Source organism: Tasmannia lanceolata, unplaced genomic scaffold, assembly GCF_043159265.1.
Source record: "Tasmannia lanceolata isolate RefF3 unplaced genomic scaffold, GAP_Taslan_0.1 ptg000037l, whole genome shotgun sequence".
Classification (NCBI taxonomy): domain Eukaryota; kingdom Viridiplantae; phylum Streptophyta; class Magnoliopsida; order Canellales; family Winteraceae; genus Tasmannia; species Tasmannia lanceolata.
Window position 1 is genome coordinate 3891786 of NW_027518714.1, and position 25271 is coordinate 3917056.

At 37.9% G+C, this 25271-nt stretch overlaps 1 protein-coding gene across 2 annotated transcripts; it reads right to left on the minus strand.

Annotated features, from left to right (window-relative positions):
* Positions 1 to 1092: 1092 nt before the first annotated feature.
* Positions 1093 to 25062, minus strand: EMB2785 (elongation factor family protein). 2 transcript variants are annotated; one of them, XM_077371371.1, is made up of 20 exons: positions 24644 to 25062; positions 23590 to 23664; positions 23302 to 23452; positions 19226 to 19294; positions 18921 to 19093; positions 17841 to 17981; positions 17571 to 17696; positions 13840 to 13938; positions 12809 to 12929; positions 12504 to 12567; positions 10092 to 10146; positions 9881 to 10005; positions 8965 to 9038; positions 3926 to 3975; positions 2391 to 2477; positions 2177 to 2227; positions 1994 to 2077; positions 1648 to 1698; positions 1455 to 1570; positions 1093 to 1243 (listed from the first exon to the last, which is right to left on the minus strand). In XM_077371371.1, the coding sequence occupies exons 1-19, from the start codon at positions 24971 to 24973 to the stop codon at positions 1487 to 1489; spliced, it is 2010 nt and encodes a 669-aa protein (XP_077227486.1). In that variant the 5' UTR covers positions 24974 to 25062; the 3' UTR covers positions 1093 to 1243; positions 1455 to 1486. The 2 variants fall into 2 exon arrangements, with proteins under 2 accessions (XP_077227486.1, XP_077227485.1); XM_077371370.1 differs by lacking the exon at positions 1093 to 1243 and having other exon boundaries at positions 1247 to 1570.
* Positions 25063 to 25271: the final 209 nt, after the last annotated feature.

The window sequence follows — 25271 nt, forward strand, 5'->3', positions numbered from 1 at the left end:
CCAAGATGCGCTAGCCCATTTCTATCACGTGCATCTCACCACCTTCCTGTTGGTTCTTTAAAAAAATCGCAGAGAAGACGAGAGAAAGAAGAGCAGTAGCTCTAACGAGATTAGGAATGTATCTATTTTATTCTAAAACTGTGAAAAGACTACATTTTGTATTGGGATATGCTGAAGCAAATGAGAATTATAACTCGGAATGTCATTCACTAATTAATACCCAGAGCTTAAAATGTAAGAAATTAACACACATAAAGTATTTAATTGCTCTAGAGAAATTTACCTATACAAGAGGGATTTGCTAGGGACCATCACAAAAGGCATTTCGCGGAACGGCTGTTGCATGAAGAGCAGCCACCTCATTAATAATGGCAAAATCCGTTGAAGAGTGAGGCTATTTGGATGCTCTCTCATAGTCTCATGCAACATCTGTTCTGCAAAATGCCTTGTGCGATGGCCCCTAGCAAATCCCGGTATAAGATATTTGTTATATATTATTATAAGGAATGCTATTATGCTACAGTGAAGGGCACCTTTGCAGAAAAAGAAGAAGAAGAAGAAGAAGAAGAAAAAAAAGAAGACTAGTGAGAAGGTCGCTATTAGACCATCTCACCATAGTGCATTCAACGGATCAGGGTTCTCAACTGCAGTTGGCCGGACTTCTGGTCAACCGTTGGATCAGAGATCTGATCTCATCCATGTGACATATGGGGCCCTCAAAAAGGGGGCTGTTTTAGCAATTTTATTTGAAGAGTTTGACATGGCTTGTAATGAAGGACCTTTTTTACTCAACGTAGAGAAACAATCAGTAGTATCCATGCTCCCATTGGGTGAAAGTGATGGGACCCACAGATGAGTATGTGCCCTCCTCGACTACTAAAGCCCTGTTTGTTTTCGATTTTGAAAACCTATTGTGTGAGTGCATGTGACCCTTTCTTTCTCCTAATAAATTTTGTTATCTTTCTTAAAGAAGATACGGTATTTGCTAGGGTCCATCACAGAAGGCATTTCGCGGAAGTCTGTTGCATGAGAGAGCAGCTACATAGGCTCACTTTCCAACAGATTTTGTCTATATATAAGCGTTTGCATAGGTAAGCTACCTATGCAAACTCAATTATTAACATCCAATTCATGAAGAAGGCAGAAGATGGACGGTCAAGATCGACAACACGTTTCACATATGTTTGCACGTGCCAAGTCTTGCGTTACTGCAAGAATTTATCGACGGGGAACAAAGCGGTTCCTGAGAAGAAGAACTGGAGCTTTAGGCTTTGATATTATGAGGGGACAAGGAATGGTTTACACTGATAATTATGAAATTCATTACATGCCTTCAAGTTTTCTAATTTTTTATTGATTCTAATACAACATTTATTGTCTTGTGAAAAAAAACATTCCAAAATTTTCTCGTATAATAAATTAGACTGGAGAAATTGAAATAATAATATGAATACCTATCAAGGCAAAATTGTTGAAGGCGTTGTCCTCACTCTTTGGGCTTATTTCTCATCAATTTCCGCTTGTTTGCATCAAGGTATCTCTTCCTCAACCGTATGGCTTTTGGCGTAACCTGCAACACCCACACAAAATACATAATAAGATCAAGAAAAGAATTTTCCATCAGCTAGTGATGAGATAGAAACTTGCCTCGATGAGCTCATCAGCAGCAACGTAACCGATCGCTTCTTCCAGAGTCATCTGCATAATTCATAGTCATCAATAGACATTATTTTAAGTTGTAAGTCCCTGTTATCTTCTTACCAAGAGTTTCCCTTCCTTTTTTCTAATAGTATCAATACTGGCTGGTAATATTAGCAAATTAGCATTGACAGTGGCCCTTATAGAAGTAACAGTAATTAGCTGTAGCAGCAGCAACAAAACAATGGAATAGGCAAAAACCCAAATGAACAAATCCAAAAGAAAATAATGACTTTCTAGTGTTTTTTCACCATTCAAAAGAAAAACGAAAAGATAATGATTGAATAAAACATACCAGACGAGGCGGGGATAACCGTACGTTTTCATCCTTGTTCGCAGAGCGCATATTGGACAATTCTTTTGCCCGTACAGGGTTGACCTGTAACATTGGAATCATTGGAAATGGGAATGCTGGTGGGATCAACTTGGTCTGCATGCAGATAATAAAGACAGAAAGGTAAAGTGTGCTTTTCCTTACATCAAGATCAGTATCCCGAGAGTGCTCACCAATTATCATGCCATCGTATGTCTGTATAAATATAAGTATAGAACAAAGAAAACATGAAACTGTGACCAATATATTTCAGAGGACTGCTCATATTAGAAAGTAAGTTGTACACATTAGTCCATAAGATTCCAAACCATCAAGCAAAAAGAGTAGAGGAATTCAATGGCTGTATTCAGAAAATAACCTCCATGCCAGGATTTACAAAAAGGATTCCACGAGCTTCTAAACCCACAAGTGCATGAGCGGTGATCATTCCATTGCCCATTGATACCTGTTTGACCAAGTACAATTAGCAGATTTCACGACAACAAATGAGGCAGCAGTTGGAAGTCAGGTACTTTCTAGATTTGATATCAACTGGCGCATTATATAATTGGTCATCCATTGAGTAGAATTTTTTATCAAAAGATTTAACTGCAGTGTTATCAAGGAAATACCAAAAGGGCCGAATATGATGTTGATTTCCATATGTTCATAAAATTGTGCACATGAATGTGCCATAACCATATCATCAAGAGCAAAAGCAAGGAAAGTGGGTTGCTTTCATGAAATGAGAAAAATATACCCAAGAATGAAATTTTCAATAACTGTTAAAGTGCTTTTCTCTCTTTTCAATCCACAACCATTTTTCACAGTTTTTTCTTATGCCAACAGACAATAGCATCAATTTACCGGCTCTGACACTCTGAGTCCATGACAACCATGTCATCTGGTAAAGGAGATCACATTTGTATGCAAGCAAGTGAGCCTCACATTTGCTTTTCTCTCTTTTCAATCCACAAACATTTGTCACGGTTTTTTCTTATGCCGACAGACAATAGCATTAATTTACCGGCTCTGACACACTGAGTCCATGACAACCATGTCATATGGTAAAGGAAATCACATTTCTTAAGCCCATGATTCTAAGAAACTGAATTATGAAAATAGGAGCAATTTGTTAGTGGTGTACACCCACTTAAACAAGATTCACAGGTTTAGCTAATATGCTATAATCAAGATTGATCATCATGTTTTCAAAGAGAAGAATTGATCCATGGCTGCGCTAAAAATAGTCAGTGAATCTTGGGGCCAAATTTAAAACATTGAGAGACTCACTTGTGAAAATGTGGAGATAGGGATTAAATTTGATGAGATTGGAGAGGACATCTGTGAAAATTTGTTCATGACGTTGTCAAGATGAGTGCTTGAGTCAACTGATCACTAGCTCCTTGAAGGTTGATCATCAAGAGTAGCAAACCCAAATTACAATAATAGGGGCTCCAAGGTTGTAGAAATGACCAATCATATCCATACTCAGCTACCATTAGAGCAAAGAGGACCTTGACTACCATAGTCACATAACTTCGAATTTGAGAGGAGGAACTTTGATTACCTTAGTGACTACCCACAGTATAAACCTTAAAATATAGCACGTCATCTATTGGTGCATTGGAAATCCATTTGGCACTTAAGGGATGTTCCTATCGTTTTTCTTTTTTAATGGGACATAAGGAGTGTTCTCGGCTCAATCCTAAGACCTCGCCTAGTGTAAGAACCCCTCCACATGAATTAGATATGTGCATCAATTGTAAGTTTAGAAGTGGATGGAGGAATAGAAAAGCAACACCTTCAGCTCAACTACATACTAAAATATTTAAACTTCACCTACTTATGACTAACTAAAGAAACTAAATTTCACCTTGGATATTACCATCTGAAAATGCAAAAGATACGTACCAGTACCCCTTTCCTGACATTTCCAAGAGGACCCCGGAATTTTGCATAGGCTGCAGAGACACAATAACATTTACCAAAATCATTATCAACAGATCGATTACAACATTACTTTGTGCCACAATTGAGGAATGGATTTTATATAAAGCACAATGATCATAAACATATGCACGAAACAATCACAAGGTGAACCTACTCCCAACATTCATAAAAATTTATTTATAAAAATAGGCCTAGATGTTTACAAGGGGAACAATTCCAAATATCAAATATGGGAATATCATACCAAAATTATAGCTTTCAATGGACAACCTTAAAGAAGTTTTACTTCTGCAATAAGTTTTACTTCTCCAAGGAAGCTCCCACCTTGTAGAGTATGCATCCCACTCCTTTAGCTCACTAGTTCAATCTAATCTGCAGAACCCTTACGACATGGGTGAAGTAATATTCTATGTTAAATAAGTATATTGTCTCTAGCATGAATAATCAATAGCGATTTTCCATTATTGTACCATGATTATGTCTAAATATGTGTTTTTGTTAGTGTTTAGTTCTCCATATCACCCTGAGGCCTTTATTTAAAACAATACACCATCTCAAGATGATAATCCTTTCCAATAAAGGGTTGTATGCATGCTCCCACTCCCTTAGCCCACTAGTTCAATCTAATTTGTGGAACCCTTATGACAGTGGTGTAGGAATATTCTATATGGAATAAGTATAATGACTCTACCATGAATAATCGATTGCAGTTTTGTTAGTGTCTCCATATCACACTGACTACTTTAGCCATATCAAGATGAAAATGCTTTCCATGAAAGGATGCTGTGCATGATCCCACTCCAGGTAGCCCGCATTCAAAAGAGTAATTGGTATCCCTTGCTGAAAAAAAGGCAGATTTATAAAGGACTTCAGGATCAGAATGAGCCCTTATAGGACTGAAGGGGCAGCTGGAGGTTGGGCAGACGTCGGAAGGCTTGATCCTCAATCACATGATCCCACTCCCTCAAATATCACACTGAGGCCTTTATTTAAACCAATAGACCATCTCAAGATGATAATGCTTGCCATGAAAGGATGGTGTGCATGATCCCACTCCCTCAAATATACTTTGATATCAAATATCAAAGATATTTGAGAGGACCAAGGTCTTTGTTATCAAATATCCTTCCCAAGATGGTCTCTCAACGCTTTGATAGCTACAATGTCATATCCATACACCACAAGGATGATGGTGCTTCTACCATTCCTTTAATTAAACAGTACGAAATTTGGATATATGTTGGAAAAGCCTTAGAGGAAGACAATATCAAAGTCTGAGGTCAATCAGAACATAGTATTACAGATATGACCACTTTTTGGATTACTGCAGTTTCTTTATTTTTCTATCTTAGAAATTGATCCAATTTCAAATCAAGATCTAGCAGTTGGATTCGGCTGGGATTTTAATATGTATGTCAATTGTGCAAAGATGGGAAATATGATGTGATTCATCGAGAAAGAAGGGTAGTGATCAGCTAGTTGGATGAAAGGTTCTTGAATAGCAAACACAAATCAATTAAGACAGAAATTAAGAAGAGAAGGGAGAAGGGAGAAGAAGATAAGCTAGAATTTCTCTAGGGTTCATAGGAATCTCACCAAGGTTGAAGCAGCACACTCCAAAAACAAGAAAAAGATGGGTAACAAGGTTGGAATCACACCAACTTAAACCCAAGGGCACACTCCATGGGGCTCCTAGTCATCACACCATAGGAAGATCAAGGCATCACACCTTGGAGAGTAGATATTACATCCACAATTTTGCAAAGCAGCAAAAAAACTGTTTTCTCATTCCTTCCTAGCATCATGTGGATGGACCTAGGGTTTACAAATAAAAAGAGTTTCTCCCCAACGACTCGCTAAAGACTCCTAACCAAACCTAGAAACAAGTCCTATTCGAACTTGAAAAAGAAACTAACTAAAGACACTGTATTTTTTAATGAAATAAAAAAAATAGAAGTCTAGCTAGACTTGACTTTCTATTCTTATACCCACAAATTAGGAAAGCAGATTTTAAATTGATTCTCAAGATATTCTAACCTGGACTCTTAACCAAACCGAAAATTAGAAGCCAACCTTGTAAACAACTCAAGTGGGCCTCCCATCCTATGAAAACCCAGAGAGAGGGAAAGTACCCTACTTTTTACAATTTGACCAAAGTCAAGCTTTCAAAAAGGCAATTTTACCCCTCCCCTTTGTTGAAGCTTCACGTTGGTGTCTAGTAGGGGTGGGAGGTGCTACGTGGGACCTGCTTGACCTGAAGTTGACAAATGTTCTCTAGTCTGTTTTCTGTTGTGTATGGTCCCCATTAGCTGGAAATGCATAACCATGCAGGAAGATCCTCCCACCCACGGCTACTCCATGGGTACATGATACCTAAGTGGAGGATAGGAAATTCCTTAGTATAGTGAAGCATGATCCACCATGTTTTCAGGAAATAACTTAATAGGCGAAAAGATCAGCCACGAGGAGTGACTATGTCAGTAATCATGGTGCACTGATGATCCCTTTGAGGCTTTTTCTGTTCTTCTAGGGGACTGATTGCTTGTTCTTTTTCTTTTTTGAGTGGCAAGGTGATTGATTGCTTGGGACACAACATCGTAAAAGAGCCTGGTGCAATGACTTTGGGTAGCTAAGCATTCTTTAGGAAATAGAGGTACGCGATACCTAAGTGGAGGATATGAAATTCCTTAGTATAGTGAAAGGATGATCCACCATGTTTTCAGGAAATAACTTAATAGGCGTATAGATCAGCCACGAGGAGTGACTATGTCTGTAATCATGGTGCACTGATGATCCCTTTGAGGCTTTTTCTCTTCTCCTAGGGAACTGATTGCTTGTTCTTTCTTTTTTTTTGAATGGCAGGCGATTGATTGCTTGGGACACAGCATCGTAAAAGAGCCTGGTGCAATGACTTTGAGTAGCTAAGCATTCTTTAGGAAATAGGGGACATCAGTGTTTCAAAATGTTGATGCGGGTCAGAATGCAGATAAAGCAAATCCTAGTCACTCGGCACAACGCGGTCGAGGACTCACTGGCGCTACTGAGTACTTGGTTGATGTGGTCATAAGTCATAACTCTGGACAGTCAAAGGAATTTTGATTGACTTTGTAGGAAAACACGTGGACTTGGAACACGACCAATGTAAAAGGGAGTCAACTAAAGGGAGCCCACGATGACAAGGGGGGAGTTTAGAAAACTATGGGGACATCACAACAAGGATGTTACTTATTTTAGATGGATTGCATTGTTTGTTTCCAATAAATAATACCATTAAGAAAAGCATTCCAATAAATAATATATGTTATTATCCCCAACTTAGCACTCTCGAATGAGCTATGAAACATCCAAAGCCTTCTAAATAAATTCAGTTTGATTTTCAACCTAAAGTATTTCCAATTATTAAACTAGTCATTTCACTAAATATAGCCTAAGGGCAGACCATACTTGGGATTACACTCATTCTCATCTAGCAAGGAAGTGTCTGGTAACTCCCTTCTTCAGCTACTTCTCATTTAGTGTGCACTGTCAATTACAGAAAGCCATTGAAATTAAGATGCCTCTGATTAATAAAATAGACCATGGTGTGATAGCTATTACTATATCATGGGTGAGGAAACTACCATGCTTTAGATTCATTTCTGCCAGCCATTGAAATTAAGGTGCCTCTGATTAATAAAATAGACCGTGGTGTGATAGCTATTACTATATCATGGGTGTGGAAACTACCATGCTTTAGATTCATTTCTGCCCATGAATTATGGTATGTGTGGAAGGAGATTTGTTCTAGCTCAGTCCAGGAACCCAAGAAAGTCCAAGGTTGGGAGCCCCCTGCTCATGGCTTCAAAAAATTATATTTTGACGGGTCTAGGATGGGGAACCCAGGTCCAGCTGGTATTGGGGGAGTTCTAAGGGATGAGTATGGAACAGTGAGATGGGCCTTTGCGGGCCCTTATAGGAGTAGTGGATGCAATCATCCAAATGAAGCAGAAGTACGTGCTATCCATCAAGGAGTCAAGTTTCTAGTGAATGAAGACTTGAAGAAAGTGGCGGTAGAAGAAGACCCACTCAATGTGATAAGGTGGGTCAGAGGTTCCCATTCTTACCCATGGAGATTCAAAGACATTGTGGGGGATGCATCGATCTCTTTCCATCATGTTAGGAGGTCGGCCAATGAAGTGGCCAACAGGATAGCTAGAAAAGGCGTATTGAGGGAGTCCGTTAATCAGTTCGATTTTCTTTCCCCTTGACCGCCTTCTCTCGGGTCTCTCTTGTTTATTTCCTTTCATTTTCTATTGTTTTTTTTTACTTGTAGTGATGTCCTCGGTCTCTTTTATCAATATAATAGCTTGCCCTTCAAGATAAAAAAATTAAACCATGGTGTTTTAGTTTAAACGGAAATAGACCATGGTGTTTCATTACACTAAATATAACCTAAGGACAGAGTCGACAGACCATACTTGGGATCACACTCCTTACACATATACTCATTCTCATCTATAAAGGAAGTGCCTGGTAACTCCCTCCTTCAGCTACTTCTTCTCAATTTGTGTACGCTGAGAACTAACAGCAATTATGTTTGCAGTCTTGTTAACTAGTTAAAATTGTTTTCCATTAATTCATGCTGTCTTTTCACATGCCATTACTTTCACGTGATAGATTTCTGCAATAAAGTAAGAAAAAAAGGAGCTGTGCAACACAATTTCAATTGATGCAGTACTTGAACCAGACTCAGTTGGGTTAGGATTTTTTGCGGAAAAGATAGCTCGCTGTTGCTCTGTCAAGGAGAAGTTGATGGCACAAAGGCATATGTTAAAGGGCACATCAGGATATATGTTGTGCTGGCTGTGCTGGCTACTTGTTGCATCACTGGCAACTAATAGACATCTTAAAAAATATTCTTAAAACATGATAGATTGAGTCTAATGATTACACCATAAAATAGGTTCCCATACTGCACACAGAAGATTAAGGAGATGTGGAAAGAACAATTCTATACATACTTAGGAAAGCGCGATGCATAAATCCAGTGCCATGTGTATCGCTGCTAAACACACTTCTATAGCCAACTAGGCCCCTGTAGATATACGACAAAATGAGAAGTCAGCTAATTGGGCAGTTTTGCACAAGATGATCGAGTCTGAAATAAGGCCTAAAGAACACTTAATTTCTGATAAGAATTTGCATTACAAGCATTATGAGTTCTGCAAGTGTGACAAAAACAGCAAAAAAAAAAGTACAGCGCATTGAAATTATAATCTATCAAATTTAAAAAATGTAAGGATTTCTCATTTGTGACCATTGAATCTAATACTTCAATTGTAGAGTTCAGAAGAGGGTGGCAACTATATGACATGAATGTAATCTTTTCAGTAATATAAGCCTTCAAAAAAATAATTCCGGTGCCTTGAAGGATTTCAATCCCAGTGCCTAGACTTCAGAAGAGGGTGACAACGATATTTCACAAGTATGGCCAAGCTGCATATCCAAATATGTATATAAATAGTTGCAGTAGAAAATAATAGCCAAGAGAGAACGATTTAGAAGATGGTTCAACTTTTCTTGGCTATGTTCAAAGCTTTTTCTTCTTTGACTGGAGTGACAGGATCAACATCTAAACTAGTAATAAAATTACCTACCAACATTCAAACATTGAAGAAAAATGTAGATCTTCTAACTGTATTGTGTCGAAAACCATGCAAGAAATTATATCAAAAAACAAGAGCATAAAAGATCAAACAAGTTAGTCAAAGTTTGAATAAAAATAAGAAAAAAAAATTAAACTGCATTCCAGGGTGCCCTATTAATCAATGTCAGCAAGTCTCTTCAATGTAAAAATGTGTCGCAGTTAAATTTCTAATTCATGAAATTGTTAGAGCATTGAACAGACAAAGGAAATGAAATAAAGATAAGACCGACCTTGATGGACAGGTCAAAGACATTCTAGTCCTGCCAATGTTGCCTGGGACAGGACCCATGTCAAGTACCTCAGCCCGCCTATGTGATAGTGCTTCCATAACAAGCCCCACATGCTCTTCATTGACCTGAAAAAATGTCCATTACTGGTTAACAATTCCAGATTGTCCATGAAAAAACTCATGTATTTCAAACATGTTCCAAATGTGCATACCTCAATTGTCACTTCCTCTAGTGGCTCAAGCTTTTGACCTTTCTCAGTTTTATACCTGATCCAATGACAGAAGTTCGTCTCATACTCATTCTTTCAAGGAAGAAAAATTGGCCAAACTAAATAATTGACTGGAAATGAAACCCAGAAGGTGATTCTTGGAGAGATATCAAAATCTTGTAGAACATCTAAAAAAAGGATGCAACATGGATTGAAAACATTGAATGAAATTATTCTTTACATCGAAATGTTATGGCAAAACGACAAATATGTGTCATGTGATTATTGAGTACTTAGCTCCGGACTTAAAAAACTCAATGAATTGATCAGAAACTCAGTCATGTGAAATTTGACTTCCTCAATACTGGAGAAGGCGGCAGGGTACAACTTGATATTTTGAACTCCAATTCAAATTTGAACTCACTTCTCAGTATTCAACTATATTTTTTGAGTTCTTAAGGGTTTTGGTTGGCATAGGCTGATTGTTTAATAATTCAATATGGATGGATATATCCCACATATAGATGCCCCCCCCCCCCCCTCTCATTTTTCCCGCGTGTGATATTAGATATTCACGAGTTATATATGGACTATCCATATATATTATTTAATGCCACTCCAAATCCCTTTTCATCACTGCCCACTCGCCAAAACCTAGAGACAACCCCCTCCTTTGGATCTCCCTAATGTTTTATCCCAAAAAAAAAAATCATTAAATTGTTATTTTTCATGGTAATTAGAGGATACATGAGGAGTTTTTCCATTGAACGAGGAGAAGCAATCTAGAATACATGGCCCAATATATCACTTAAGACATGAGACAAAACCGACACTTGTATTGGATACTTCATGGATACTATTGTTGCTCAAAATAGTTATCATCGTTCAAATATATGTCATTCTTCTCAAATAAACATCATGCTATTTGCTTTTTAGTGCCGTTGCACTATTGTCTTTTGATCTATAGATGGGCAAGAGCAAGGTTTTAAATTTCAGTTTCGGTTTTAATTTCGGTCACCACGGAAACAAAAAAGTTTCAATATCGGTTGGAGATTTTGGTGGAAATCCCATTAATTCACGGAAAATGTATGAAAACATATGTGAATGATAGAATTTTAATATGAAACTTCTGGAGATGAATAATGAAACCTAGAAGCTGTTCGGACATGAAACCCATGAGCCGATTCTTAGAGAGATGACAAGATTTTGAAGAACATCTAATAAAAGGATGCAGCATGGATTGAAAACATTAAATGAAATTATTCCTTACATTGAAATGTTATATCAAAACGACAAATATTCTTCAATGTGATAATTGAGTACTTAACTCCTGATTTAAAAGCAACAATAGTATACTTTATTAAGCACAAATACACACTTAGAAACCATTACATAAGTAATACAACCATCCATAATGGTATAATAACATCGAACACTTAGTGACATGTGCTATCACGCACATCTGATAATTCAGTACACAGCACATTTCACCTGAAATTCATATAAACATTTAAACATAATACATACACCACATTTCATATGCAATTCATATGAATATAATTGTACAAAACATATTGACACGCACATCTGATAATTCAGTACACAGCACATTTCACCTGAAATTCATATAAACATTTAAACATAATACATACACCAGATTTCATATGCAATTCATATGAATATAATTGTACAAAACATATTGATCTAGTATACAGCTAATGCACTTAAGATTTTGGCTTTGATATGCATTTCGTTTTCAGTATTGTTTCGGTACAAATGGAAACGGAAACATTTTGCTCGTTTCGTGTCTGTTTCGGTGGAAATTTAAAATCATGGGCGAAACTCGACTTCTTCTGATTTGGGATCTGTGTTCCCTCTCTCAAATTCTTCGAGGCTGGTTATAGTTCATTAAAGATTTTTAAGTAGGGGTATGTGTTTTGGGAGGCACTAAAGCCTATAGCCTAAGGCCCTAAGCACGCCGCGTGCTTTTTGCTAAATGTTAATATGTGTGTGTGTGTGTAGAGAGAGAGAGAGAGAGAGAGAGAGAGAGAGAGAGAGAGAGAGAGATTCTATAATGAATGGGCGTACAAAGTCTTATTTGTGGTACGATGGAAGTACTGGCCTTGATATCTGATCCAACAGCAGCATCTTAAAAAGTGTGTTGCTGTTGGATCAAATATCAAGGGTAGGATGATGAGTATGAGTTTGCACGCACCCGCGCGCGCGCACACACATTGTGACCTAACTGCATTTATAATGGCATTGCAAATGTAAAATCACCTACACTTATGGATCCAATGTAAAATATATGAATGTACCTATACAATGTCACATTGTCACCTTATAAGTGAACATAGAGAAAAGGAAAATTGAAAGAAAAAAGAGTTTTTCACATTAACATGTTGGAAAACTCACATGACTCTGGGTGGCGAAACAGAAAGCTCAAACCCTTCACGCCTCATGTTCTCAATTAAGATACCTGTGATTCACAAAAAGGTAAATCCATGTATCCATTAACTGTCATACCAAAATAATTTAAACAAACACCAGATGATGTGCACATTTCATCATGTGGATGGGAAAAATAAAGGTTTAAAACAAACACATTAGAGCCGCAAGGGAAGGACAAAATTTTCTCTAAGCCTAAAATGTAGCTCAGTGCACAAACTTTAGAGTGGAGATGAAATAGGAAGAGGAAAGGAAAATCATAAAGAACAGACCAAGTTGTAGCTCGCCCCTTCCTTGAACCTCAAAGGATTCTGACAAGCCTGGAAGCACATTAATGGCAAGATTTGTTTCTGATTCTGCCATCAGCCGATCACCAATTTTACCTCCAGTCAACTGTTAACATGTGGAAATCAGGTAATGATAGACAGAAAGAAGTATTCGACCATAGAGAAGTCCTCAGGAAAAATGTAGCGGTGAACCTTTTAATAACAATATAACAGAAGTAACAAATTTTAATCATTTCATTAGGCTATTCATTTCAAGAAAGAAGTTTGTATCCCATAATGAAACAGAAGCCTAATATGTATGGATATTGCTTCAAATAGAGAAACTTTGTTAAGTCGAATCAGATGTGGGCCGATAAAGTATAGGCAAGGAACCTTTTAAACATTTCATTAGGCAATATCCAATAATGAAACAAGCCTAATATGTAAGGATATAGATTCAAATAGAGATAGTGTGAAGTCGAATCGGATATGGGATAAAGTATAATCAAGGATTCGGCAAAACCGTATGTATCCAAATTATTAAATGAACATAATTCTATAAGAAACCATAAGCATTGACAATAACTATTTAAGTTCTAGCATACATTTTGTTAAAGCTTCAGCATAGCGTATAGATATCACACTTCTATTCATGCATCTTTAGACGTAATAAAACCGAAACATATAAAATCCATTAAACATTCATACAATTGACAAAACATATGAAGTCAATGAACCATCCCTCTCTAACAACAATAAAGCTAGATGAAAGATGAAGCCAAAGGGTAAATGAGATTTTCAACCAAAATTCAGCATTCAGCATGAAACTTCCTACCCGCATCTTAGCAAATACACTACTGCCTCTTAGTTTCTTTCAGACTTGTTCAGCTAAAAAATTATCAGAGTCATAACCAATAAATGCATAACAATGAAAATTATAAGCTAATGACAGAATGCAACCCAATAAAATTTCAGTAAGCATACAATAAATGAATCTGATAGCTAGCAGAAGTAAGAAAAGACAAATTGGCTCTTACATGGCTCCCATCACGGCCGGCCAGTGGAGAATCATTAACACCAAAAGTCATGGAAATGGTTGGGGGATCTAAGTCAACACCAGGCAATACAGTCATAACCTGACGATGTGAGCATCAGCAGTTCAGAATTATTATTATTATACAACCTTTTAAAAAATTATAATTATACAGTACTTACTCTAGAAACAGGATGTTGTAGAAAACAATAAATTGTGTTGACAAAATAATATTTCACAGCATAAAGAATGGATCTAATGTCGGCATAGGTCAGCAACTAAAATAGATATATGTTATGCATTCACAAAATGCAAGGTATAGCATTTCAACCGCTTCACCTATGAGATTAGCAACTATAACTATATGTGTCTGTGTTGAGTGTGTGTATGAGTACGTATGTATATATTTATGCATATTGCATAGATACACACAAATACGTACATAATGGAATAAGTCATGGCAATTTCAACCACTGTTTAAAAACTCTTCGAGTCAATCATCGATTGGCCTGAGTTGGATCCCGTTTCACCTTAGCCAAGTTCTTATTTGATTCTGAGTTTTGCCCTACGAAAGTACAAAGTCAATCAAAAACTCCTTCCAATCGCCCAATTTTATGAAAAATTGACTCTGTCAATCATTCACTCACCCACGTCAACTCATTTATATCTTGGCTGAGCTCTCATCCGAGTCTGAGGTTTTAGAAACTACGTGGTTTTAGAATCCACGTTCTGGATGACATAATTAAAATTGCTGACATGTTTCCTAGGATTAGAGGTATCACACTCAAAACAAGGTATGTTAGTTAGTCAGAATAATTGTACCAAGGCTTTGATATCTCTTGCACATCTTACAGAGGATAATACAATGGACACTCCTCTTAAGCTAAATGTGAAGTATCATCATTCACATGGCACGCCTCTTCCAGACCTACTATTTATCATTTCCTTGTGAGGAGTTTCAATCAAGGTTTTAAATTTCAGTTTCGGTTTCGATTGGAAATGTACGTAGAAATCCTGTAAAATCACGGAAACGTATTGTTAAAGTATAAAAGATAAATAATGCCTTTCTCTAACATCTTAAGCTATTGGAGAAGTTGGTAAGTTAACATGGTATCAAAGCCAAAGGTCTCGTGTTCAAACCTCCCGGATAGCAAAAATCCACATGCGATGGTCGGCCCAAAGGGGGACCACATGTGCCACGTGTTTGCCAAGTGGGCCACACGTGCGGGGGAGTGTTAAAGTATAAAAGATAAATAACGCCCTTTCTCTAACAGCTTAAGCTATTGGAGAAGTAGGTAAGTTAACACGTATGAAAACATATGCAAGTGATATAATTTTAAGATGAAACTTCGGTAAATTCTAAAATAAGCATAAAGACACAACATATGCAAGTGATACAATTTTAAGATGAAACTTCCGGAAATTCTAGGATAAGCACAAATACACACTTGGAAATTATCACATAGGCAAGACAACCATCCATAATGGTTTAACAATATTTAACTCCTAGTCACATGTGTTGTCTTGCATGTGTGATAATTTAGTGCATACTACATTTCACATGTAAATCATATAATTATTTATATATAATACATACACCACATTTTACATACAATTCACATAAATATAATTATTTAACACATAAGGATTTAGTATACCACTATTAGACTTGCAGTTTAGCTTAGGTATGCATTTCGGCTTCAATATCATTTGATTCATTTCCATGGGGATGGTAACGGAAACGTTTTGGTCATTTCGTGTCGGTTTCGGTGGAAATTTAAAACCAAGGTTTTAGTTAGTTGACAATAATGATACCGGGGTATCATTTCGGTGCAGATGGAAACGGAAACGTTTTGGTTGTTTCGTGTCGGTTTTGATGGAATTTAAAACCATGGTGGTTTTAGTTAGTTGACAATAACGATACAAGACATTGAAAATTCAATTTATAATGTTTGTCGGTTTGCCTCCACTCCTCATAGGCTTCATCACACAAGTGTATATCGCATCATCAGATACCTAAGTACGACATTAGGTAGGGGCCTCCTCTTTCCATCATCATCTTCACGAGATTTGGTTTGTTTATGTTGACGCAAATTGGATAGTGTGTCTAGACACCCATTCAGTAGAGGATGGTGTTTGTTCCTTGGGGATGTTTTGACATCGTTGAAGTGCAAGAAACACAATGTGGTCTCCAAGTCCTCAGCAACAGTAGAAAATTGGTCCATGCCAACAGCATCTAGTGAGGTTGTATGACTTCGTTCACTTTTTCAGCTTGGTATCTCTATTCTTATGTCTACACCACTTTATGGCGATAATAAGAGTGCTAGACAAAGTACTACTAATCCAGTTTTTCATAATCAAACAAAGCATATTGAAGTGGATTTTCATTACACACCTCAATGTTACTCTTGAGGGTGGATATCACTTCCATTGCTTACGGGCCGTTTGGATACGCCGATTTTAGAATCCGGGATTTCTTCAAAATTGTAGCTAAGAGACAAGAGAAGAAGCGGACCAGCCGTCGTTTTTGACTTCTCGCCCTTATTTCCGTCATCAAGCGAGTAGCAGATCCTCCCATATTTCAAGGTTTTAGAAATCTTAGGATGCAGGAGAGATTTTTAAAACCTGAATTTCTCACTTAAAATCCAAGAAATGCTGTCAGGACAGCATACAGAAGCTTGATCATGAACCCTCTTTTACACTGTTTTCAAACTAAGAACCTGGATTTTTAAATCCGCGTATCCAAAGTCCAAACGGCCCCTTAGTCTTCGCATCAGTTAGCAGACATCCCGAGCTCAACATGATTTCTAGTTCACATTGGTGCCTTTTGACCCAGTGCATCAATTTGAGGGAAAGTGTGGAAGATATCCTCATTCATCATTCATGTACACTATTCAATAGTGTATATGGGTCATGGTCCTTGTGGACTTAGATTTGAATGAAAGACTTATATATGCGTGACTATAAGTGTTTGGATGTCATTTAGGGCTACTTTATTTGTTTTGCCCTTTGGCTTATGTATATTAAAATGTAACTTGATGTAATTGTGAATTTGTGATTATGTAGAAACAAAAAGGAGAGGAAACAAGTCGTGAGATCGGACTTGAACTCCTCCAATTCGTGAGAATTGATATAGGGTATCTTTTGGCTTCTCTGTTTTCGCCTCTTCTCTTCTATATTCCCCAATCAAACATAGTTTGGCGATCATAGGTGTCATAAATGGCCAGCACACACATGTGGATCCATGGATGGCACAAGAGCTCCCACATGTGCACATCATAGTAAAAAGAAAGAAACCCTCAGCCTTGCAAGAGGAATTCAATAGACCCCGTGCATGAAATTTTCATGAAAAAAACCTGTGGAACCTTGCATGAATAATCTTAGCCAGCAGCCAAACAGGAGAAAAAATAATGAGAAGGCGGAAGGCGAACTTGTGCAGAGAGGTATTTAGATTTAATAAATGATCTTGTGATCCCTGCAGATCCAGAAGGTTACACGAGACCAACGAACCAGAAAATGTTTTCGTCAGAAATAAGAAGGTTACTCAGGTTGACAAGGCAATGTAGATGGTGATTTGGTGATAGACCTCCTTCAAATAATGTCAAACTACCTTCACTGTACAAACTGAATTGAAATGATAATAGTAGAATTAATTGTGCTATGATCCATTAAGTGAGGCGAGCATTAAGACAAACAAAATGCTGTATGAAGAACAGATAACATTTTAACACATACCTCTGCATTTGCCACTGTGTGACCTATTGATGGACTTGTCAACCCAGCCATTGAGATTATATCACCAGCGCCTGCACTATCGATCAGAACCATGTTTGTACCCTTCTTCTTCATAAGTTTCACAACCTACATAAATGGTCTCTCTATGTTAGTCTATTAAACTCGACTTGTGAATGATACACAATTAATATTATCTAATGGAACTTTTAGAGATTAAAAAAAAATTGAAGATTTCCATTAACAATCTGGTAATATGTAACACCGACAAACCTTCCCTTCCTCTATTTTCTCAATTGCAGCATCTTCTTTACTACGAAGACCATGTACTCTATCTCCAATGCGAATAATTCCTGAAGAGACACGCCCGGTCAATATTCGACCAAGATAAAAGTCACGCTCCATCATGGATACCTGCATGGAACTGTCTAGCATCTTTTTCAATGTTCCCAAGTAAAAAAAGAGAATGAAAAAGAAAAAATTACTCCTAAATGGAAAAAACACAATTTTTCATAAGACGACGGGAAAGCATTAGATTGAAGATGAATGATCAAGATTAAGAAAATTAACAGAAAATCTGAGTAAGCTACCTAACCCACATGGTATCTATCCTACAGAACAATAAATAGTCGGCCAGCCGTGAATGCTACAACATAATTTTTTTCTACATTATCTCCCCCCCCCCCCCCCCCAAATGATGTTGATGCCAAGGATTATATGATAGCTACATAAGTTGCTATTAATGTGATTTTGTGATGGGCGAAAGGAGTCAAGATTACATGAGATGATTGTATGTTCCTAAAAGAATCAGTATATCTGAACAATCACAAATGAAGCAGCGTCTCTCGTAAGATTCATAAAGCCATCAAATTAGCTGTGACCAATTTCCAGACAGTTGAAGTTCTGGTGATGTATGGGCATTATTTCCATATTCATTTTTTTTAAAGGGTAACGATTTATTAATAAAACCAGAAGGAAGGGATGAGGCGTCCCAGGTACAGAAAGAAACCCGCCAACCGGGGTCAAAAAGAAAATACATCTAAGAATCCCTACTTTCGGCTACATTTATAATGGTAACCTCCCTGTCGACACCCTCCTTTGCTAGGGAGTCGGCCCAAACATTAGCCATCAAATTATTTCCATATTCATTGCCATCTGGAAATAAGCCAGCTTGCCTTAGATGCCCATTTTCTACATTATACTTAGTCATCTATTCCATTCTTAATTGAAGACATCTCTCCTTTTTATAAATAAAAGTAAAATCTAATAAAGTAACAACCAGAGAAAATTAGGGTTTTCGAACTTCAGCATGCAATGTCACTTTAAGATTAGAAACAATATTCTTATACTAACCAGCATGGTGAAAGGTGCCTCAAGGCATGCTTTTGGCGGAGGGACATATTTCACAATAGCATCAAGCAACTGTGACATATTTCTCTCATCGTCAGCAGGATCTTTAGTGAAGGTGGAGGAAGCCCATCCTTCTTTGGCAGAAGCATAAAGTACTGGAAAATCTAGTTGCTCCTCTGTAAGATAGAACCCAAATGAAATCTGTTTAGATCAAGCCGTACAGTTAATAAATCGAACAAACAAATAACAGTTATACCAGAAACACAATAAATGATACAACTTTTCTTCAGCTCCAATATTCACCGAACCTGAAGCACCAAGATTTGCAAATAGATCGAACACCAGGCTCTCCACTTCATTGCATCTCTCTTCAGAAACTGCTCAAATGAAGACCACACAAATGTTATTAACACGGGAATACCAGAGAATACTTTATACCCAAGACACATTATATCGATCTCCATAAGAAACCTCTCCTAATTTAACAAAACTAATTTTTTAGGAACAAATTGTATTTCCACCATACTAGTTGCATATAACATTTTGTTTAAGACTTAGTTGCTTTTTTATTTTTTATTTTTGAGAAAGGAATTAGCTTTGCTTTTACCTTCTTCATGATTTTTTTCTAAAGGATTCATTTAGCCGACCCCAACTAGTTTGGGACAAAGGCTTTGTTGAGTTGAGTTGAGTAGAAAGGAATTAGCTACTGATTTCTGTATTATTTTCTCCTAGAGTCTTGATTTGGGCCTTCCTCTCCATTCCTTTTGTTCTTTTACCATTTTTTACCGGGAAATGATATTTGTGTCAAGTGTTTCAATAATCATGCGCTCCACTTGTTTCTCGCGTAGTATTTAAAGGATTTAAAGAGCTTTTTGAGAACCGTAATATCCTCTGAAATCCCTTTAAATACTACACGACAAACAAGTGGAGCACTTGTTTATCGAAACACCTTGGCGCAGATATCATTTCCCTTTTTTACCTTCTTTCTATAGTTTCTTTTCTATTTTTCTCATGGGAATAATGTTTCATTTTTGCGGCTTACTAGAAAAATAAAATCATACATACTACAATATTTTTTGCCTATCAAAGACTTCACCAACGTGAATGACACACACAAATATATACGGGTCTGACACATATATATGTGTCCACAAAAAATCAGATCCATAGGATGATCCTAACCCATCCAACAATGGAGGGAAAAAATGGACAGACACAATTTGTCCATAAATCTGCCCATTGTTCCCTCCACTGTTGGATGGGTTAGGATCATTCTATGGGTCTGATTTTTTGTGGACACCCTATCTAGGTAAGGGACTTTCAAATGAATGGTTTGGATCACCCAAACAATGTGGCCCCCCACTGTATTTAACCCGACCGAGTAGATAAGCTTAGCTACAAGACCGAGTAGCAACACTTTTCCGTATATATATATATGAGGAAAATGATTGTGAACTTGAAGCTCATATAGCTTATATGAGCTTGAGGGCCCAAACACATGGGTCCCACATTTTTTGTGGTGATCCAAACCATTCATTTGTCAGGCCCCATCATAGATAGGGTGTGTACCAAAAATCAGCTCCATTGGATCATCCTAACCCCTCCAAAAGCGGAGGGCAAAAATGGGCAGATTTGTGGCAAACGGTGTCTGTCCATTTTGCCCTCCACTTTTGGATGGGTTAGGATGATCCTATGGAGCTGATTTTTTGTACACACCCTATCTATGTAAGGGCATTTCAAATGAATGCTTTGGATCATCCTAACAATGTGGGCCCACATGTGTTTGGGCCCTCAAGCTCATATAAGCTATATGAGCTTCAAGCTCACACACACACACACATATATATATAGAGAGAGAGAGCTAAAACTGCGGTAAATTACACAAATTTTCATGATCTATTAAACTGATATGAGCATGTGGGAGGTATTAAAGAGTATTTTCCAACCATACACATACAACATGGAACATTATCTGATAAAAATATGGAAATCCAGTGAAACATTCTAATAACAATGCCTGGAACTAGAAACAAGCAAGTTGTAGTTAGAAAGACCAAAAATATCTTCGGGACCTACCCCTGTGGGTGCTGAGACATTCACCGAGCAACTTAAGCAGAAAGTGTGAAGTTAAATATTTCCCAGGTTCAAAGGAATTTCAGAAACCACCCTGAGAAAATGCTGGATTGAGATTTGAGCTAGCCTAGAGGAGTCCAACACCCCCCCCCCCACAAACACTCACACCCACACTGCTCCCCTCCCCCTTCCGGGTTCTTGAAGTTGAATTTTGATGGGTATAGTTTGGGTGCCCTGCCCCAACAGATGTGGGACGCCTCCTTAGAGATGAGTCTGGCTCTATGGCATGGGCTTTCTCCGAGCCTATTGGTATAAAAGATTCTAATGAAGTAGAGGTTTTAGCTATCTTTCATGGGCTCTGGCAGATAGGCAATCAAGATCTGGATAGTTTGGTAGTGGAATGTGACTTCCTCAATGTGATAGCTAAAAAAAAAAGGCAAGCTCCGTCTGAAAACAAATAGGGTATCTCGCTATATTACCAGCTGGCTGGCTTGCTCGCTGAATCGGATCTTCTCTTTCCCTTGGAGATTTGCCGATGCCTGACATGATTTTGGACCATGTTGAGGGACATCAAGTAAAGGTCCAACATGTTTGGCAGCCAGCTAATAAGGAAATTGGTCGTTTAGCCCGTTCAGGGGCGGAGAGGATAAGCTTAAAGTTGTTTGATTACCTCCCCCTTAATGCGATCTTGTATCCTTTTTTTAGTTTTTTGGCTTTTGATTGTGCGTCTTTCTCTTCTGTTTCTTTTGTACTCTAGCTTTTGATGTATTTCGCCCATCTCGGTCATTGGGGTCCCCCCTGCTTCTCTTTCTTTAATATATTTCAACTACTTTACTTTGACAGAAAGGAAATTTTGGGTTGGACCGACAGGTCCAGTGCAGAGTTTTGTCACCTCCTCACGATATAAAAATCAAGCAAATGTGATGATTTTTATTTCTATAGTTACAAGATAAGATCTGAATAGAAGAAGGACTAAAAGGCAGAGGCATTTCATCCCATACACAAGAGAGTAGGAAAAAACAAAGGCTTTTCATTCCCTACACAAAAAAAAGAATAGACAAACATAATTTACCTGGTAAGTTTGATCAGCCTTCATTTGGCATATGTGATTATAAAAGGTTTCATGGAAACAAATCCAATTCTAGGCTGCATAGGCACTCATAGATTAGTGATTACCTTCATTCATCCTACACACTACGTACAGCGCACAGCTTTTTGTTAGTTCCTCATATTTATAAACCAAGGCCACCATCAAGGAAGGAATAAGAATTCTTTGGGTCCATTTGAGTCTTGTCATGTCACCAACTGTGATGATTTTCATTTTATATAATTATAAGATGGCAGCTGATATCTGCACCACCATATTGGAATAATGACATTACGTTGCTTTACGCTTTTTTAATTAGCTTTTAACGGCTGTTACAATACTCAAGATGCTGTCAACATCAATTCACAAAAGTGTAAAAGAAAGTAAGTAGTGCCATTATAAAAATATAGTAGTGCAGATATCAGTACCCTTAGAGGATATATGGACCAAAGTTTGTTTGTTGAAACCAATCCAATCTTATATTTCATAGGCACTCATAGATTCACATTCATTCCATCAACAAACAGCGCAGAGTTCTTCAACTCTTGTTCATAGACTGAAGTAACTCCCCAGGTATATTGTTTGTTTTCCTATTTATCATGTGTTTGATACATCATGAACATGTTTTCAGTTTTCCTCTTTATCTTTGTTGGACAAGCATTGACTATTTTGGGACAAACTATACAGCTTAAGAAACTATTTTTCCATGTTTTCTTTGCTCTTATAGATTTCTTCCAAAAATTGGTCAGGCAATAACATGCTTCTTTATATTCTCTTACAGATGTTTGGAGGACCCTTCCTACGTCATCTTTGTACATCCTTGGGCACCGCATGGGCCCAAGGTAGCTTTCTTTAGCCAAAGGGGATTTATCATGATTTTCTTCTTTCTATTGTGTGGCTCTTCTAGAAAGAGTAATTTATTTTTTGCTAGGCCCCATACAAGGTTTTACACAACATATACTAAAATATTAAAAACGTATTTTGGTCTGGTTTTTTACAAGAATGACAATAAACCGTAGAACAAGTGCTACAGCAGCAACCATATCAACATTTGAGAGGATGGACAGCCTGTTGATCTTATACTTTAAGCTCAAAAGGCAGTACTTTTACAGTGAACTCAGCATTACCTACATACCCTGATAATCACATGTATATGTAGCAACATTCTAATCTAATTCAATATGATTTTTATTAATACGTAGAAAGAAGTCAAAGAACTCATACCTGCAGGCCGGTCTACTTTGTTGAGGAGAAGAATCGGGCGCAGTCCATATTTTAGTGCTTTTGCGAGAACAAACTTTGTCTGCGCAAGGGGACCTTCCCCAGCATCTACAACTAAAATAGCTCCTTCAACCATGCCGACAACCCGCTCAACCTGTGTACCATGGAAATATCCCACGCAATATAATGCAAATTATTACCTATTTAGAAATCATAAAGAGTGCATACAAGTAGTGCTTCATTGAATAAATAATCCAAAACAATGCGAGGATCCTCTACTGGTGTACATACTTCACCGCCAAAATCTGCATGTCCAGGAGTATCAACCATGTTTAGTTCATTCTCCTTCCATGAGATGGAAGTAACCTGCAAATAGGAAAAAGGGATAATCAAAATCTAGCACAGAAATTAGATCGTGCAACACCACCTACACACAAATAGAAACCCATGTCCGATCAAGACACAATGAAGATCATTCAGGCTTTATTGTTACCACTAAAAAATGAATCAGTATGATCCTAAAGTATAAAAAAATAGATACGTATTCTGACACACTATGGTCTAGTGCAAAATTAATAAGTACATACCAATTATTGTGTTTTCATTGTGATGCGCAAATGTCATGCTACCAGAAACCACAGAACAAGTAAAAACACCGCATAATCTGAATCACCATAGGAAGGAACAATATTGTGTACACACAAGGTATTATATGAGCAAGGAAAAGTGCAGATGGTTATTTGTCCAATGATCCAAATCTTAATCTGTTGGGTCACACTAAGAATGGCCATGTCCCACATTATCCTCTTAACCCTGCGAGATTTTGTTGCTGAATGTGGACCATTGTCTTTTTTTTTCCTAGGTTCTAACCATGTCTTAACAGCCCATAAATTGAAGGGTTAGGAGCATCCGAAGGGTGAGTTTCTGACCAGTAGGCCCCGTACACGAACAGTTTGTTCCATCAAAATTATGTGCATCTGAATTTTCAGTGTAGATTTACACAATGCATCATTCCTTTCTCCTAAGCAAGAGACTTCAAATTCGGAAAGGTATACCGTATACCTCTTTGTATGCCTAAGCATTTATCAGTTTGAGCACATGGATTTAATAATCCGGGATTATAAAATCATGTATTTTACAAGCTAAAACCTGGGCTTTATAACCTAAAACCTGGATTTTAAATGCGTAAATAAGGTGTGTTACCATTCAATCTTGTAAAATACAGATTTTTGCTCAAAAAATCTAGCCAGGTTTACAGAAATTCAAGTTTCTTTGACATATTAAGAAGACAAAAACCAATAAACCAAAATAGGAGATTAGGGTTAGGGTTTTGAAGTGCGCTTACCTTGGAAGCGATGGTGATGCCTCGCTCGCGCTCGAGGCTGATGGAATCAAGAGCGCGCTCATGGGGGATGTCGGCCCCACACTGCCGGAGTAGCCTATCCATGAGAGTTGTCTTCCCATGGTCAACATGAGCAATCACGGCAACGTTGCGGAGCAAGCTTGGGTCTAAAGAGCTGCCGGCGGCAGCCGAGGCGGACGTCGCCGGAGCAGCAGCGGCTGCAGAGAAGCTGCGTAGGAGAAAGGGGGAAGTTTTGAAAGAGGCAGTTCGAGTATAAGAGGGAAATGTTTTACGGCCAGTAGACCAGAGCGAGCGGAGCAAGGGACACCCCATTTCTCGCTGCACAACTCTACTGCTGCTGAAATGTATTCGAGGGTTTGCTTTTCTTTGGAGGGAGGTCGAAATTACCTAAATCAGTAAATCTTCCTATCATCAGGGGTGCAGCTCGGGTCGGGTTAGAAAAATGTCAGGTTGGTTCGCGTTGAGTTTTTCCAACCCGAGTTGAATTCGGTTTGGGGGCTTGGCGACCCGACTCGAGTGAAACCCGACATTTTTTTATTGGTTTTCTTTTTTAGTGAGCTTAAAATGTCGTATCAGTTGGGTTGAACTCCGGTGGGGTCGGGTTGGGTTG